At 44.1% G+C, this 11,668-nt stretch overlaps 1 protein-coding gene across 1 annotated transcript; it reads left to right on the forward strand.

The window, feature by feature from the left end:
• The first annotated feature begins 1,105 nt into the window (after positions 1-1,105).
• Positions 1,106-3,730, forward strand: LOC115161536 (uncharacterized). The gene is made up of 2 exons (XM_029712511.1): positions 1,106-2,132; positions 3,411-3,730. Exons 1-2 carry the CDS (start codon positions 1,134-1,136, stop codon positions 3,516-3,518), a joined length of 1,107 nt encoding a protein of 368 aa, XP_029568371.1. The 5' UTR covers positions 1,106-1,133; the 3' UTR covers positions 3,519-3,730.
• The last annotated feature ends 7,938 nt before the right edge of the window (positions 3,731-11,668 follow it).

The raw sequence follows: 11,668 nt of genomic DNA on the forward strand, positions 1-11,668 counted from the left end.
TAGAAGTTTCCTAGGAGAGAATGGTTGAACTTTTCAAGAAGTCTGTCTTGTTCTAATAACATCTCAGATCTCAGGACAATTCTTCTGGAATGCAGCACTCTGGGAATGTTACCGAGATGGATTGAAGAATGACAAGAGGCCTGGATTGCACATCACAACTGTCAGAAGGATCTGACCAGCCTCCAGCTCTACCACGGTAAGTCATGGACACACACACACACACACACACACACACACACACACACACACACACACACACACACACACACACACACGCACGCACACACACACACACACACACACACACACACACAAACACACACTTTTACTTATACTGTGCTGCTTGTCTAAATATTTTTAAGTCTCATGGCCAGTGTTCTTCTTAAAGCCTTCAGACTTGAAGGTCCCCACTGTTACTTTACAATTCAACGAGAAATTCAAGCAAAGCTGGAACATTTTCCCCTCAAACTTTTCATCTCGTCAGTCTAATGTTCTGTCTTGGGTGTTAGCTTTGGTCCAAACAGCACCCGTCCATTCACTCTGCTCCTTTCAATTAAACTCAAGAATGAGCAATGGAAAATTTGAACACCATTGTGTAGTGTTTCATTTGCCTCGACTACACGACCACTTAAAAGATGGACCTTTCAGGAGTCCTGTGAAAACACTTTTCATCACCCCTGTCAGGTCCTTTTTCCCTAAGTGCAAAATTGAATGATTTGACGATTTCACTAATGCATCTTGAGTTGCTAGGCAACATACACATGATATAATAACAACGCATTTGCAACTGGAGAAATGTGCAGGAGGGGGTCATAAGAAAATGTTTCCATTTCACTTAGTTGTCAGCATAATACCATTAGTGTCAGAGCAAACATACAGTATAGACAGGACAGGGTCCGAACTAAAAACGCTTTTTTTGTGAAAGTGAATTAATGTGATGTTTGGACAGTGTGTCCCATTGGTGTAATGGAAAATATTGTCTCAGATAGGTGCTGCTCGGTGGAAAAGCACGAGCCATGGATAACCTGTACACGTGCCTCAAGAGAGAGATAGCCTCCTTCCAGGACCATGTCCAGCAATGCAAACACTCCTTCAACATGGACGCTCTTCACCCAATCTTGAGTGCCCTGACCATGAAACAGCAGGATGAAATCAACACCTTGGAGCAGCTGCGGGTTCTCCTCTCCAAGGTTCAAGAGGAGCCTGCAGTGGCAGTCAGTGGCTACAGTGGCTCGGACATAAAACGCTGCATCACCTGGCTTCTCTCTTTCGTCGAATATCTCGGCGCCATGAAAGAGACCTTTGACGAGAAAGTGGTAGTCCCTCTCTGCGAGAACCTGTACGTAATTGAGGAAGATGAGAGCACTGCCGCTTCTTCTGATCAGACTATCTCTTTCACCTCTGAGCCTCAAAGCCCGGCCCCTACATCTGTGACTAAGGTGGCCAATGAGCTCCTTGTTCTCCGACGCAGATGGGCTTTGATGCTCGTCCCTGGTCCAATCAAGGCAGAGAACTTCAGTCTACTGACCTATACTGATGGGGCTGATCGGTTCACTGAGCGGTTCGCCAAGGTCCAATGGCTTGTACCAGATATCCTCTATAAGAGCTCTAGGGCTGCCGAACTTGCCTATCAGTGGGTGAACCTGCACCAGTGTGGGCACCGTGGTAGAAGAGTAGGGGCCAGTGGGTTGGAGGTTACAGAGACAGCCCCAAAGAGGTCTACTGGCCAGAGATGGGAAGCGAGTGATGACCATATCCTGGTTGCGGTAGAAAGGAGAGGGGAGGGAATGGCTGGAGAGGCCCAAGCCAGACTGATGGAGTCTAGGATGGAGCTCATGGCTTTGGCCGGGAAAGAGCATAGGGTGCTATCTCTGGAGGTGAGGTTAGAGAAGGCCACCTACAGGATCCAGGACCTCCAGGCCAAGCTCCGACAGGAGAGGTTGCTGGTAGAAAGTACGGCCCCGCAGGAGGCCAGTGATGTGGGGGAAAGGAAGACAGAGGAGCTGGTCCTCAACCCGAGTCTAGAGCTGGAGAGGAGGCTGAGGATAGAAAGGTACCATCGGAAGATACTGCTGGGAGACCTGCTGATGGAGCTTAAGATTCGCCCAGTTCTCATACGCTACACTGATATGGTGAGTGGAGAAGTGAAAAAGATTATTCACATTTCATCTAGCTGGCATCGTATCCATGTAAGGATAGCATCAGAGTCATAACGAGTTGGCGTCAGTCTCAGACTGTCCTAATATGGACGAGTTGGCATCAGACTCGGGCTGTCCTAATATGGACGAGTTGGCATCAGACTCAGGTTGTCCTAATATGGACGAGTTGGAGTCAGACTCGGGCTGTCCTAATATGGACAAGTTGGCGTCAGACTCAGGCTGTCCTAATATGGACGAGTTGTCATCAGACTCAGGCTGTCCTAATATGGACGAGTTGGAGTCAGACTCAGGCTGTCCTAATATGGACGAGTTGGCATCAGACTCGGGCTGTCCTAATATGGACGAGTTGGTGTCAGACTTAGGCTGTCCTAATATAGACGAGTTGGCGTCAGAATCAGGCTGTCCTAATATGGACGAGTTGGAGTCAGATGCAGGCTGTCCTAATATGGACGAGTTGGCGTCAGACTCAGGCTGTCCTAATATGGACGAGTTGGAGTCAGACTCAGGCTGTCCTAATATGGACAAGTTGTCGTCAGACTCAGGCTGTCCTAATATGGACGAGTTGGCGTCAGACTTAGGCTGTCCTAATATGGACGAGTTGGAGTCAGACTCAGGCTGTCCTAATATGGATGAGTTGGCGTCAGACTCAAGCTGTCCTAATATGGACGTGTTGCAGTCAGACTCGGGTTGTCCTAATATGGATACTGTACGTTTAAGCTTCTGACATAAATACTTATACAAAATTGCCTAGTGTAATTTCCTATTTCCATCAGCCTGGTTTAATCTTGAATAATCTGAGCTGGAATCTAAACATGTGATATACTGTAGCGTCAATCTAAACCACAGTAGTCGGTTGTCACGCCCTGACCTTAGAGATCCTTTTATGTCTCTATTTTGGTTGGTCAGGGAGTGAGTTGGGGTGGGCATTCTATGTCCTTTTTTCTATGCTTTTTATTTCTTTGTTTTGGCCTGGTATGGCTCTCAATCAGGGACAGCTGTACATCGTTGTCGCTGATTGGGAGTCATACTTAGGCAGCCTGTTTTCCTTTGGGGTTTGTGGGTAGTTAATTTCTGTTTAGTGTTTTGCACCTGACAGAACTGTTTGGCAGTCGGTTTCTTGTTTTTTTTGTTTAAAGTGTTCTATCTTTAATAAATTCATGATGAGCACTAACCACGCTGCGCCTTGGTCTACTCTCTTCAACGACGGCCGTTACATCAGTGTTCTAATCTATTGTGTTCCCTAATTTCTAGGTGAGGGATCGATGCAGACAGCAGGAGGAGACACTACTGGCCATGGAGGGCAGTATGGGTAGCAGGTTCCCTTCAAAGCCTGAGAGCCTCAACCTCTCCAAACAGTGAATCCATCTTCTCTAGCCTGTTGTCCCTCACATAGACACCCAGCGAGAGACACTCATCCTGGGGTACAAGTCTAGGCTGCCTCCTGCTCATACACCCAAGGTTGAAGGAGTCCTTCATCCCTGGGCCTCCAGATGGTCACTCAACCCATCAAATGAATTGTTGTCTTGTGGATGCATCCTAATGAATCCTGGACAATGCTCCAGCCTCACATTAGGCCCCTCAGAAGTGATACCACCCATATTTGATTACGTTTCTTATCTTTCTTCTCATTCCACCTAATTTAGTCAATGATGAACACACACCCACACACACACACACACACACACAGTCATGTATGGCTGCAAGTTGTGTTTATTACTAGTACCAACCAAATTAAGACTGATTCATTCTTTATTAATGGTTAACTACAGTAGTGACTGTTCTTAACCCAGTCTGTAAATACAGTAGGGACTCTCCTTATCCCAGACTGTAACTACAGTAGTGACTGTCCTTAACCCAGTCTGTAACTACAGTACAGACTGTCCTTAACCCAGTCTGTAACTACAGTAGTGACGGTCCTTAACCCAGTCTGTAACTACAGTAGTGACTGTCCTTAACCCAGTCTGTAACTACAGTAGTGACTGTCCTTAACCCAGTCTGTAACTACAGTAGTGACTGTCCTTAACCCAGTCTGTAACTACAGTAGTGACTGTCCTTAACCCAGTCTGTAACTACAGTAGTGACTGTCCTTAACCCAGTCTGTAACTACAGTACTGACTGTCCTTAACCCAGTCTGTAACTACAGCAGTGACTGTCCTTAACACAGTCTGTAACTACAGTAGTGCCTGTCCTTTACCCAGTCTGTAACTACATTAGTGACTGTCCTTAACCCAGTCTGTAACTACAGTAGTGACTGTCCTTAACCAAGTCTGTAACTACAGCACTGACTGTCCATAACCCAGTCTGTAACTACAGTAGTGACTGTCCTTAACACAGTCTGTAACTACAGTCGTGACTGTCCGTAATCCAGTCTGTAACTACAGTAGTGACTGTCCGAAACCCAGTCTGTAACTACAGTAGTGACTGTCCTTAACTCAGTCTGTAATGTCAGTAGTGACTGTCCATAATCCAGACTGTAACTACAGTAGTGACTGTCCTTAACCCAGTCTGTAATGTCAGTAGTGACTGTCCTTAACACAGTCTGTAACTACACTAGTGACTGTCCTTAACTCTCCCTACACAAGCCAATACAAGAAGACAATGAATGTCCCAAGAGAACACAACACACTTTTGTGTCCTCATCATTAAGAAAAAGAAGATTCATCACCATGACACGGCTTGCTACGTGTTCTGTGATGACACATAGTACAGTACACTTGTACATAGCACTGATGATGATTCATCCACACAGATGGCATTTGGGTGACCAGAGAGACTGCTAGTTCCATCCTCCTTACTCAGCAACGTTATTTATATCCCTGCACAATAAGCTGCCTGTGTATTTTGGCATCAGACGCAGGGTCGCCATTGGGTCAGCTCGTAGTTCAAAGGCCCCGTAAAGGCCAAATCAAGCAAATTGGCTTTGTTGTTTGGGTAAAAGTTAATTTTAGGGCTGAGAAATGTGTACACTGTGAGAAGGTTCACACGCTCCACATATTATCATTCCTCTGACCTTGTGGGTCTGGGGCCTGACATTCCATACAGCATGTGAATCAGCAACAAATGAATACTTGGTAAACTGTCTGGACTCTGGTGAGCTAATTGAGGGGGTAAAATCAGTGCTGTATCTTCAGCTCACCACTGTACTCAAACTTCAGGGAGAAAGTAATTGATTGGTTATTGGCAGTTGTTTATTACATAAAAAGCTAAATCTCTACCCATCTGTCATTGAACTTGCCTGTTCACAATGGGGCTTGTCATGTTTAATATTTTTATTTTAAAATGTTTTATTTAACCAGGCAAGTCAGTTAAGAACACATTCTTATTTACAATGACGGCCTTCACCAGCCAAAACTCGGACAACGCTGGGTCAATTGTACTCCTCCCTACTCCCAATCACAGCCAGTTGTGATACAGCCTGGAATCAAACCAGGGTGTCTGTAGTAACACCTCTAGCACTGAGATGCAGTGCCTTAGACCGCTGCGCCAGTCGGGAGCCACTTAGAAGACTCAGGGCTGGAAAGAATGTGGTAATGACAGACAGTTGTTGGATATCACCAGAGGGCTCCATACCCAGTACCCGGGGCTACTGTACCGGGGCTACTGTACCGGGGCTACTGTACCGGGGCTACTGTACCGGGGCTACTGTACCGGGGCTGCTAGAGCACTTTGAGGATATGAAGTTACCCCTAGTTTTGTGTTTGCCTTTCTAGTGGTTAGGGTAAGATATTGGGGAAGGTATAAGCTCATTCTATACCTGTGCCTAAGGATAATTTCAGCACTGAGGATATTACTGTAGAACAGTGGCAGTCGGTGCCATGAGGGAGGACGCACATTTTTTTTTAATGAGCATAGCCTTATTTCTATTAGAGCATATTGGATGACTGTCATTCATATTTCATTCACCCAGTTCAGTGTAACATCGATAGGTTTAAGCTACTACGTGATGCTAGAATGTTCCCTGTACCCATCATGAGGTTGCGACAACTTAGCCTATGAATGAAAGTTTACAACTAGTTTGAGAGAAAATTTTGAGGTGACAGTTGGTGATACATTCAATACCGCCTTGCACACTCTTGCCTGCATCTAGGTGATCTAGGGTGTAATCATTAGTTGAACAGTTGCAAACGAGAATTTCTATTTGGCAAATGTATGTTTCTGTCATGCCCAGATCTGTTTCACCTGTCCCTGTGATTGTCTCCACCCCCTCCAGGTGTCGCTTTTTCCCCCCAGTGTATTTATCCCTGTGTTTCCTGACTCTCTGCCCCAGTGTATTTATCCCTGTGTTTCCTGACTCTCTGTGCCAGTTCGTCTTGTATGATAGTCAAGTCAACCAGCGTGTTTTAACCGGTCTCCTTTTGCTATTCTTTTTTTGATTGTCTTCCTGGTTTTGACCCCTGCCTGACTCTAGACTTCTTTCCCGCCTGCCTGATCATCCTGCCTGCCCTGACCTTGATTCTGCCTGCCCTTCGGTACCTTTTGGACTCTGATCTGATTTTGACCTTTAGCCTGTCCACGACCATTCTCTTGCCTTACCCTATTGGATTAATACATATTGTAAGACTCCTGTGTCTGCATCTGGGTCTCGCCTTGTGTCATGATAGTTTCGTTCTGTTTGCTTCTGTTTAAGAAATGTTTTTCAACAGAATCGTCGGAATGAATAAGCCCCTGATCACACATAAACACAGTTCTCTTTCATAGCAGCTCATTGCATTCCTTCTGGCATCTACGCGCTGTCCTCCACTCACCTTTTCTCTTCACTTGTGGACTTGTGGACAATGCACAACAAATCAGCTGTCTGTGACCAGGTGAAAAAACCTTTCCAAGCTAAACCTTCACATTATAACGCTATCCACTACACACATTGTCACCATATTAGCTAAAGTAACGTCATAGTCAACATAGCTAATTAAACTAACGGGTTAGTAAATCCGCTACAATCATGAAGTACAGTGTACTGTCAGTAAGCAGTTTATCAGTAACACTGTCAGTCCCTGGTGGCAGTAAATTAGTAAAACCAAACGCTTACCTTGACTTGGAAGAGTTCCAGTGTTGGATAGTCATAGCCAGTTAGCTAACATAGCATCCCCCTCTGTTTGAGCCAGATGTTTGAGTAGGCTGCATTAGCTAGCTAAATAAGTGAACAACATGAAATCTCTCTCTCTCTATTCAATTCAATAGACTTTATTGACATGGCAAGTTAAATTACTTACATTGTCAAAGTATACATATAGCAAAAATGGTGGGACCAACAGCAATAATAATAGTAGTCGTGGAAATGGGATTACCATTAACAGCAACTACAACAACAATATTAATGAGAATAATAATACATTAAAGCAATAGTAGTAGACCAGTCTCAACCTGAGAAGCCACATGACATGGTATGAAAGCCAAAACAAAACTAAATGGGAAATACTATTGACGTTACATTGCACTTTTCCCTGGCTGTCCCTCAGGTTGTGGCAGGAGGACACATATTTGGCTCTTCACACAATAAATATTAGATTTTTTCTTCATCTTTTATAGTCTCAAATTCTTTGTACTGAATGATCATTTTGGGAAAGAAATATTCTCTTAGGTCTGAGTATTTGTCACAGTGTAACAGGAAATGCAGCTCTGTCTCTACCTCTCCCCTGGAGCAGAGTGAGCACAGCCTGTCCTCTCTGGGCAGCCAGGTTTGCCTGTGACGACCGGTCTCTATAGACAGACTGTGCTCACTGAGTCTGTACCTAGTCAATGTTTTCCTCGGCTTTCTATTAGTCACAGTGGTCAGATAGTCAGCCACCATGTACTGTCTGTTTAGAGCCAAATAGCATTGAAGTTTACTTTTTTTTGTGGTGTCTTTCCAATAGGTGATATATTAAAATTTTTGCTTTGTGATTTTTGCTTGAGACTCTATGGGGTTGGCTTGGGTTAGTGCTCTGAGCCTCAGAACCAACTGGCTGAGGGGACTCTTCTCTTGTTTCTTTTGACATTGTAGCGCTGTGTGATGGAATGTTTTGGGGTCACTTGTTTTTAGATGGCTGTAAAATGCGATGGCTCTTTTTTTCTAATTGAATGAGGAGGGGGTATTGGCCCAATTCTGTTCTACATGCATTATTTGGAGGTTTTCTTTGCACTTGCAATACAGTCTTGCAAAACTCTGCATGCAGTATTTCAATTGATGTTTGTCCCATTTGGTAAATGTATTATTAGACAGCGGACCCCATACTTCGCTGCCATATAGAGCAATTGGTTCTGTAACTGATTGAAACATTTTGAGCCAGATTTTCAATTTTAATGTTCCTTTTAATGGCATAGAATGCTCTTCTTGCTTTGTCTCTCAGCTCATACACAGCCATGTGAAGCTACGTGTGTTGCTGATATTTAGTCCTAGATACGTCTAGTTTCTGGGTGTTCTAATAGAACTGTGTCCAATTAAAATGTATATTTTGTCATCCTGAATTCCGGACCGTTTTTGAATATCGTTATATTCATTTTTTTGTATCATTATATTTGTATTTTTATATTCGCGGTCTGTTGTACGAAAACTTTTTAGACATCCAATTCTCAGGATGTTGTGTTCGTTAAGGAAATGACATAGTCTGATATTTATGATACTGCAGAGAATTTTCCCCAAGTTGCTGTTAACGCAAGTTCCTCTGTAATTATTTGGGTGAAATGTGTCTACATTTTTATAGATTGGTGTGATCAATCCTTGGTTCCAAATATCGGTGAAAGTACCTGCAGTAAGGATAATGTTTTTTTTACAATCATTATCAATCCATTTTTCATTCTCTATTCTTTTTGGATGGCTCTTATGTTTCTTTAGATTAGCCAAGGAGGCTAATTTGTAAAAAAAAAAAAAAAAGTTTATGTTCCAAACGGCTGTGGATAATGTTAAGGCTAAAAAGTTGTCCAGGAGAGATTGTATTTTTTAGCTACTAATTGCTTTTTGGTAGATTTCTTTACTGTTTGCACTCCATCTTTAGGCCTCTTTAGTACCATGTCATTTATTGGGTCGTGATGCTTCATGGTTGGGTTCCGCTCTTCTCAGATACACTGTGATTTTACTGTGGTCTGAGAGAGGTGTTAGTGGGCTGACTGTGACTGTTAGTGGGTTGACTGTGACCCAGTGTTCGACAGAGCTTCAGGAGCTGTACTCCATTTTTGCTTTTCATTTTGTCATAGTTGTTTCTGTGGGGGTATGTGGGGAGGGAAAGGTTGTTGCTTCCTGGTAGGTGTTTGTCTCCATGACTGTTAATAGTGTCTAGTTCTTCTGCTGTTCTAGCCCACAGACCAGTACGTTGCCTTGCGTCTCTCTAACCCTTTAATATATTTAGTATAGTTTTATCTAAAAAGGATAACTTTTTAAATGCTTCAGTTTTTACATTTTTTTGTAAAATTCACTGAGGAGTATGGTCCTCCTCTGAGGAGCCTCCACTGCTGTAGATTATCTTGTAAGTCTCTGCTGGGGAATGGTATCAAACACAGCAAACACATTGTTTCCTCGTGTTTGATGAAATACTATTGGCTTCATTCCAGCCATTATTATGAGCCATCCTCCTCTCAGCAGCCTCCTGTGGTCCATATGCATACTAAATATAATAACCCATTACACAATGCACATTTAGTGAGTATTCACTGTTCCCTTAAAGGGTGACCACTGCCAAGACAGCATATCCATGGCAGACCTGGGTCCATGGTTTCTTTTGAAAGACTAGTTGATTGAGCTTGCCTGGCACAATGGAACCAATTTATGGAATAGTCCCAAAAGTGTAAAGCTGCGCTCAGCGGCGACTCAATCATACGCAGGTATGTAAAAATTCCTTGGTTTTTGCTCTGACATGCACTGTCAACTGTGATACCTTATATAGACCTTATATAGACTTTTCTTTACCCAGGTCTGATCCACAGTTGCTGAAGGGTATTAGGGTAGGTATGGAGAGACATGGTGATGAGAGAATGGACGGACAGAGAGACATTACCTCACATGCTGGGCACAGTGGAGGCCTCCCAGGCTGGTCCCAGGTAGCGGCACACAGAGACCAGCTTTGACATGACAGGCAAGGCTACGCTGTAGGCTGGAAATCCCAGTGCTCACTCCAGGGTTAGACACAGGAAGTGTGGGAAAGTATGTCAACTGGAAAAGGTACACCGGTGTTCTCCCTCTCACCTGATTGCCCAGTGTGGCATTCTGCAAGTATTATGTGGCTAGCTTGAGTCGTGATTACACGAAATGTGAGAATTCTCCTGCAGGAAATGCAGATAAGCTTTGTGATTTACTGTGCATTTGGAAAGTTTTCAAACCCATTGACTTTTTACACGTTTTGTTACGTTGCAGCCTTAACCTAAAATGGATTAAATTAAAAAAAATCCTCAGCAATCTACACACAATACCCCATAATGTCAAAGTGAAAACAGGTTTTTAGAAACTTTTGAACATTTATTAAAAACACTAAATATAAATACCTTATTTACATAAGTATTCAGACCCTATGCTATGGGACTCGAAATTGAGCGCAGGTGCATCCTGTTTCTCCAACATGATTGGAATCCACCTGTGGTAAATTGAATTGATTTGACATGATTTGGAAAGACACACACCGGTCTATTTAAGGTCCCACAGCTGACAGTGCATGTCAGAGCAAAAACCAAGCCGTGAGGTCGAAGGAATTGTCCGTAGAGCTCTGTGAAAGGATTGTGTCGAGGCACAGATCTGGGGAAGGGTACCAAAACATTTCTGCAGCATTGAAGTTCCCCAAGAACACAGTGGCCTCCATCATTCTCAAATGGAAGAAGTTTGGAACCACCAAGACTCTTCCTAGAGCTGGCCGCCCGGCCAAACTGAGCAATTGGGGGAGAAGGGCCTTGGTCAGGGAGGTGACCAAGAACCCGATGGTCACTCTGAAAGAGCTCCAGAGTGCCTCTGTGGAGATGGGAGAACCTTCCAGAAGGACAACCATCTCTGCAGCACTCCACCAATCAGGCCTTTATGGTAAAGTGACCAGATGGAAGACACTCCTCAGTAAAAGGCACATGACAGCCTGTTCGGAGTTTGCCAATAGGCACCTAAAGACTCTCAGACCATGAGGAACAATATTCTCTGGTCTGATGAAACCAAGAATAGACTCTTTGGCATGAATGCCTTGCATCACGTCTGTTGGAAACTTTGCACCATCCCTACGATGAAGCATGGTGGTGGAAGCATCATGCTGTGGGGATGTTATTCAGCGGCAGCGACTGGGAGACTAGTCAGGATCGAGGCAAAGAAGGACGAAGCAAAGTACAGAGTGATCCTTGATGAAAACCTGCTCCAGAGCGCTCAGGACCTCAGACTGGGTCAAAGATTTACCTTCCAACAGGACAATGACCCTAAGCACACAGCCAAGACAACGCAGGAGTTGCTTCATGACAAGTCTCTGAATGTCCTTGAGATGCCCAGCCAAAGCCCGGACTTGAATCCAATCGAACATCTCTGGAGAGACCTGAAAATAGCTGTGCGGTAACGCTCCCCATCCAACCTGACA

This window comes from Salmo trutta, chromosome 24 (assembly GCF_901001165.1).
Source record: "Salmo trutta chromosome 24, fSalTru1.1, whole genome shotgun sequence".
In the NCBI taxonomy this organism is placed as follows: Eukaryota; Metazoa; Chordata; class Actinopteri; order Salmoniformes; family Salmonidae; genus Salmo; species Salmo trutta.

Coding starts and splice junctions, on each gene's coding strand:
- LOC115161536 (XM_029712511.1), top strand. CDS start 1,134: ATGAAACAGCAGGATGAAATCAACACCTTGGAGCAGCTGCGGGTTCTC. Junction 2,133..3,410: donor TCATACGCTACACTGATATG/GTGAGTGGAGAA, acceptor CCTAATTTCTAG/GTGAGGGATCGATGCAGACA.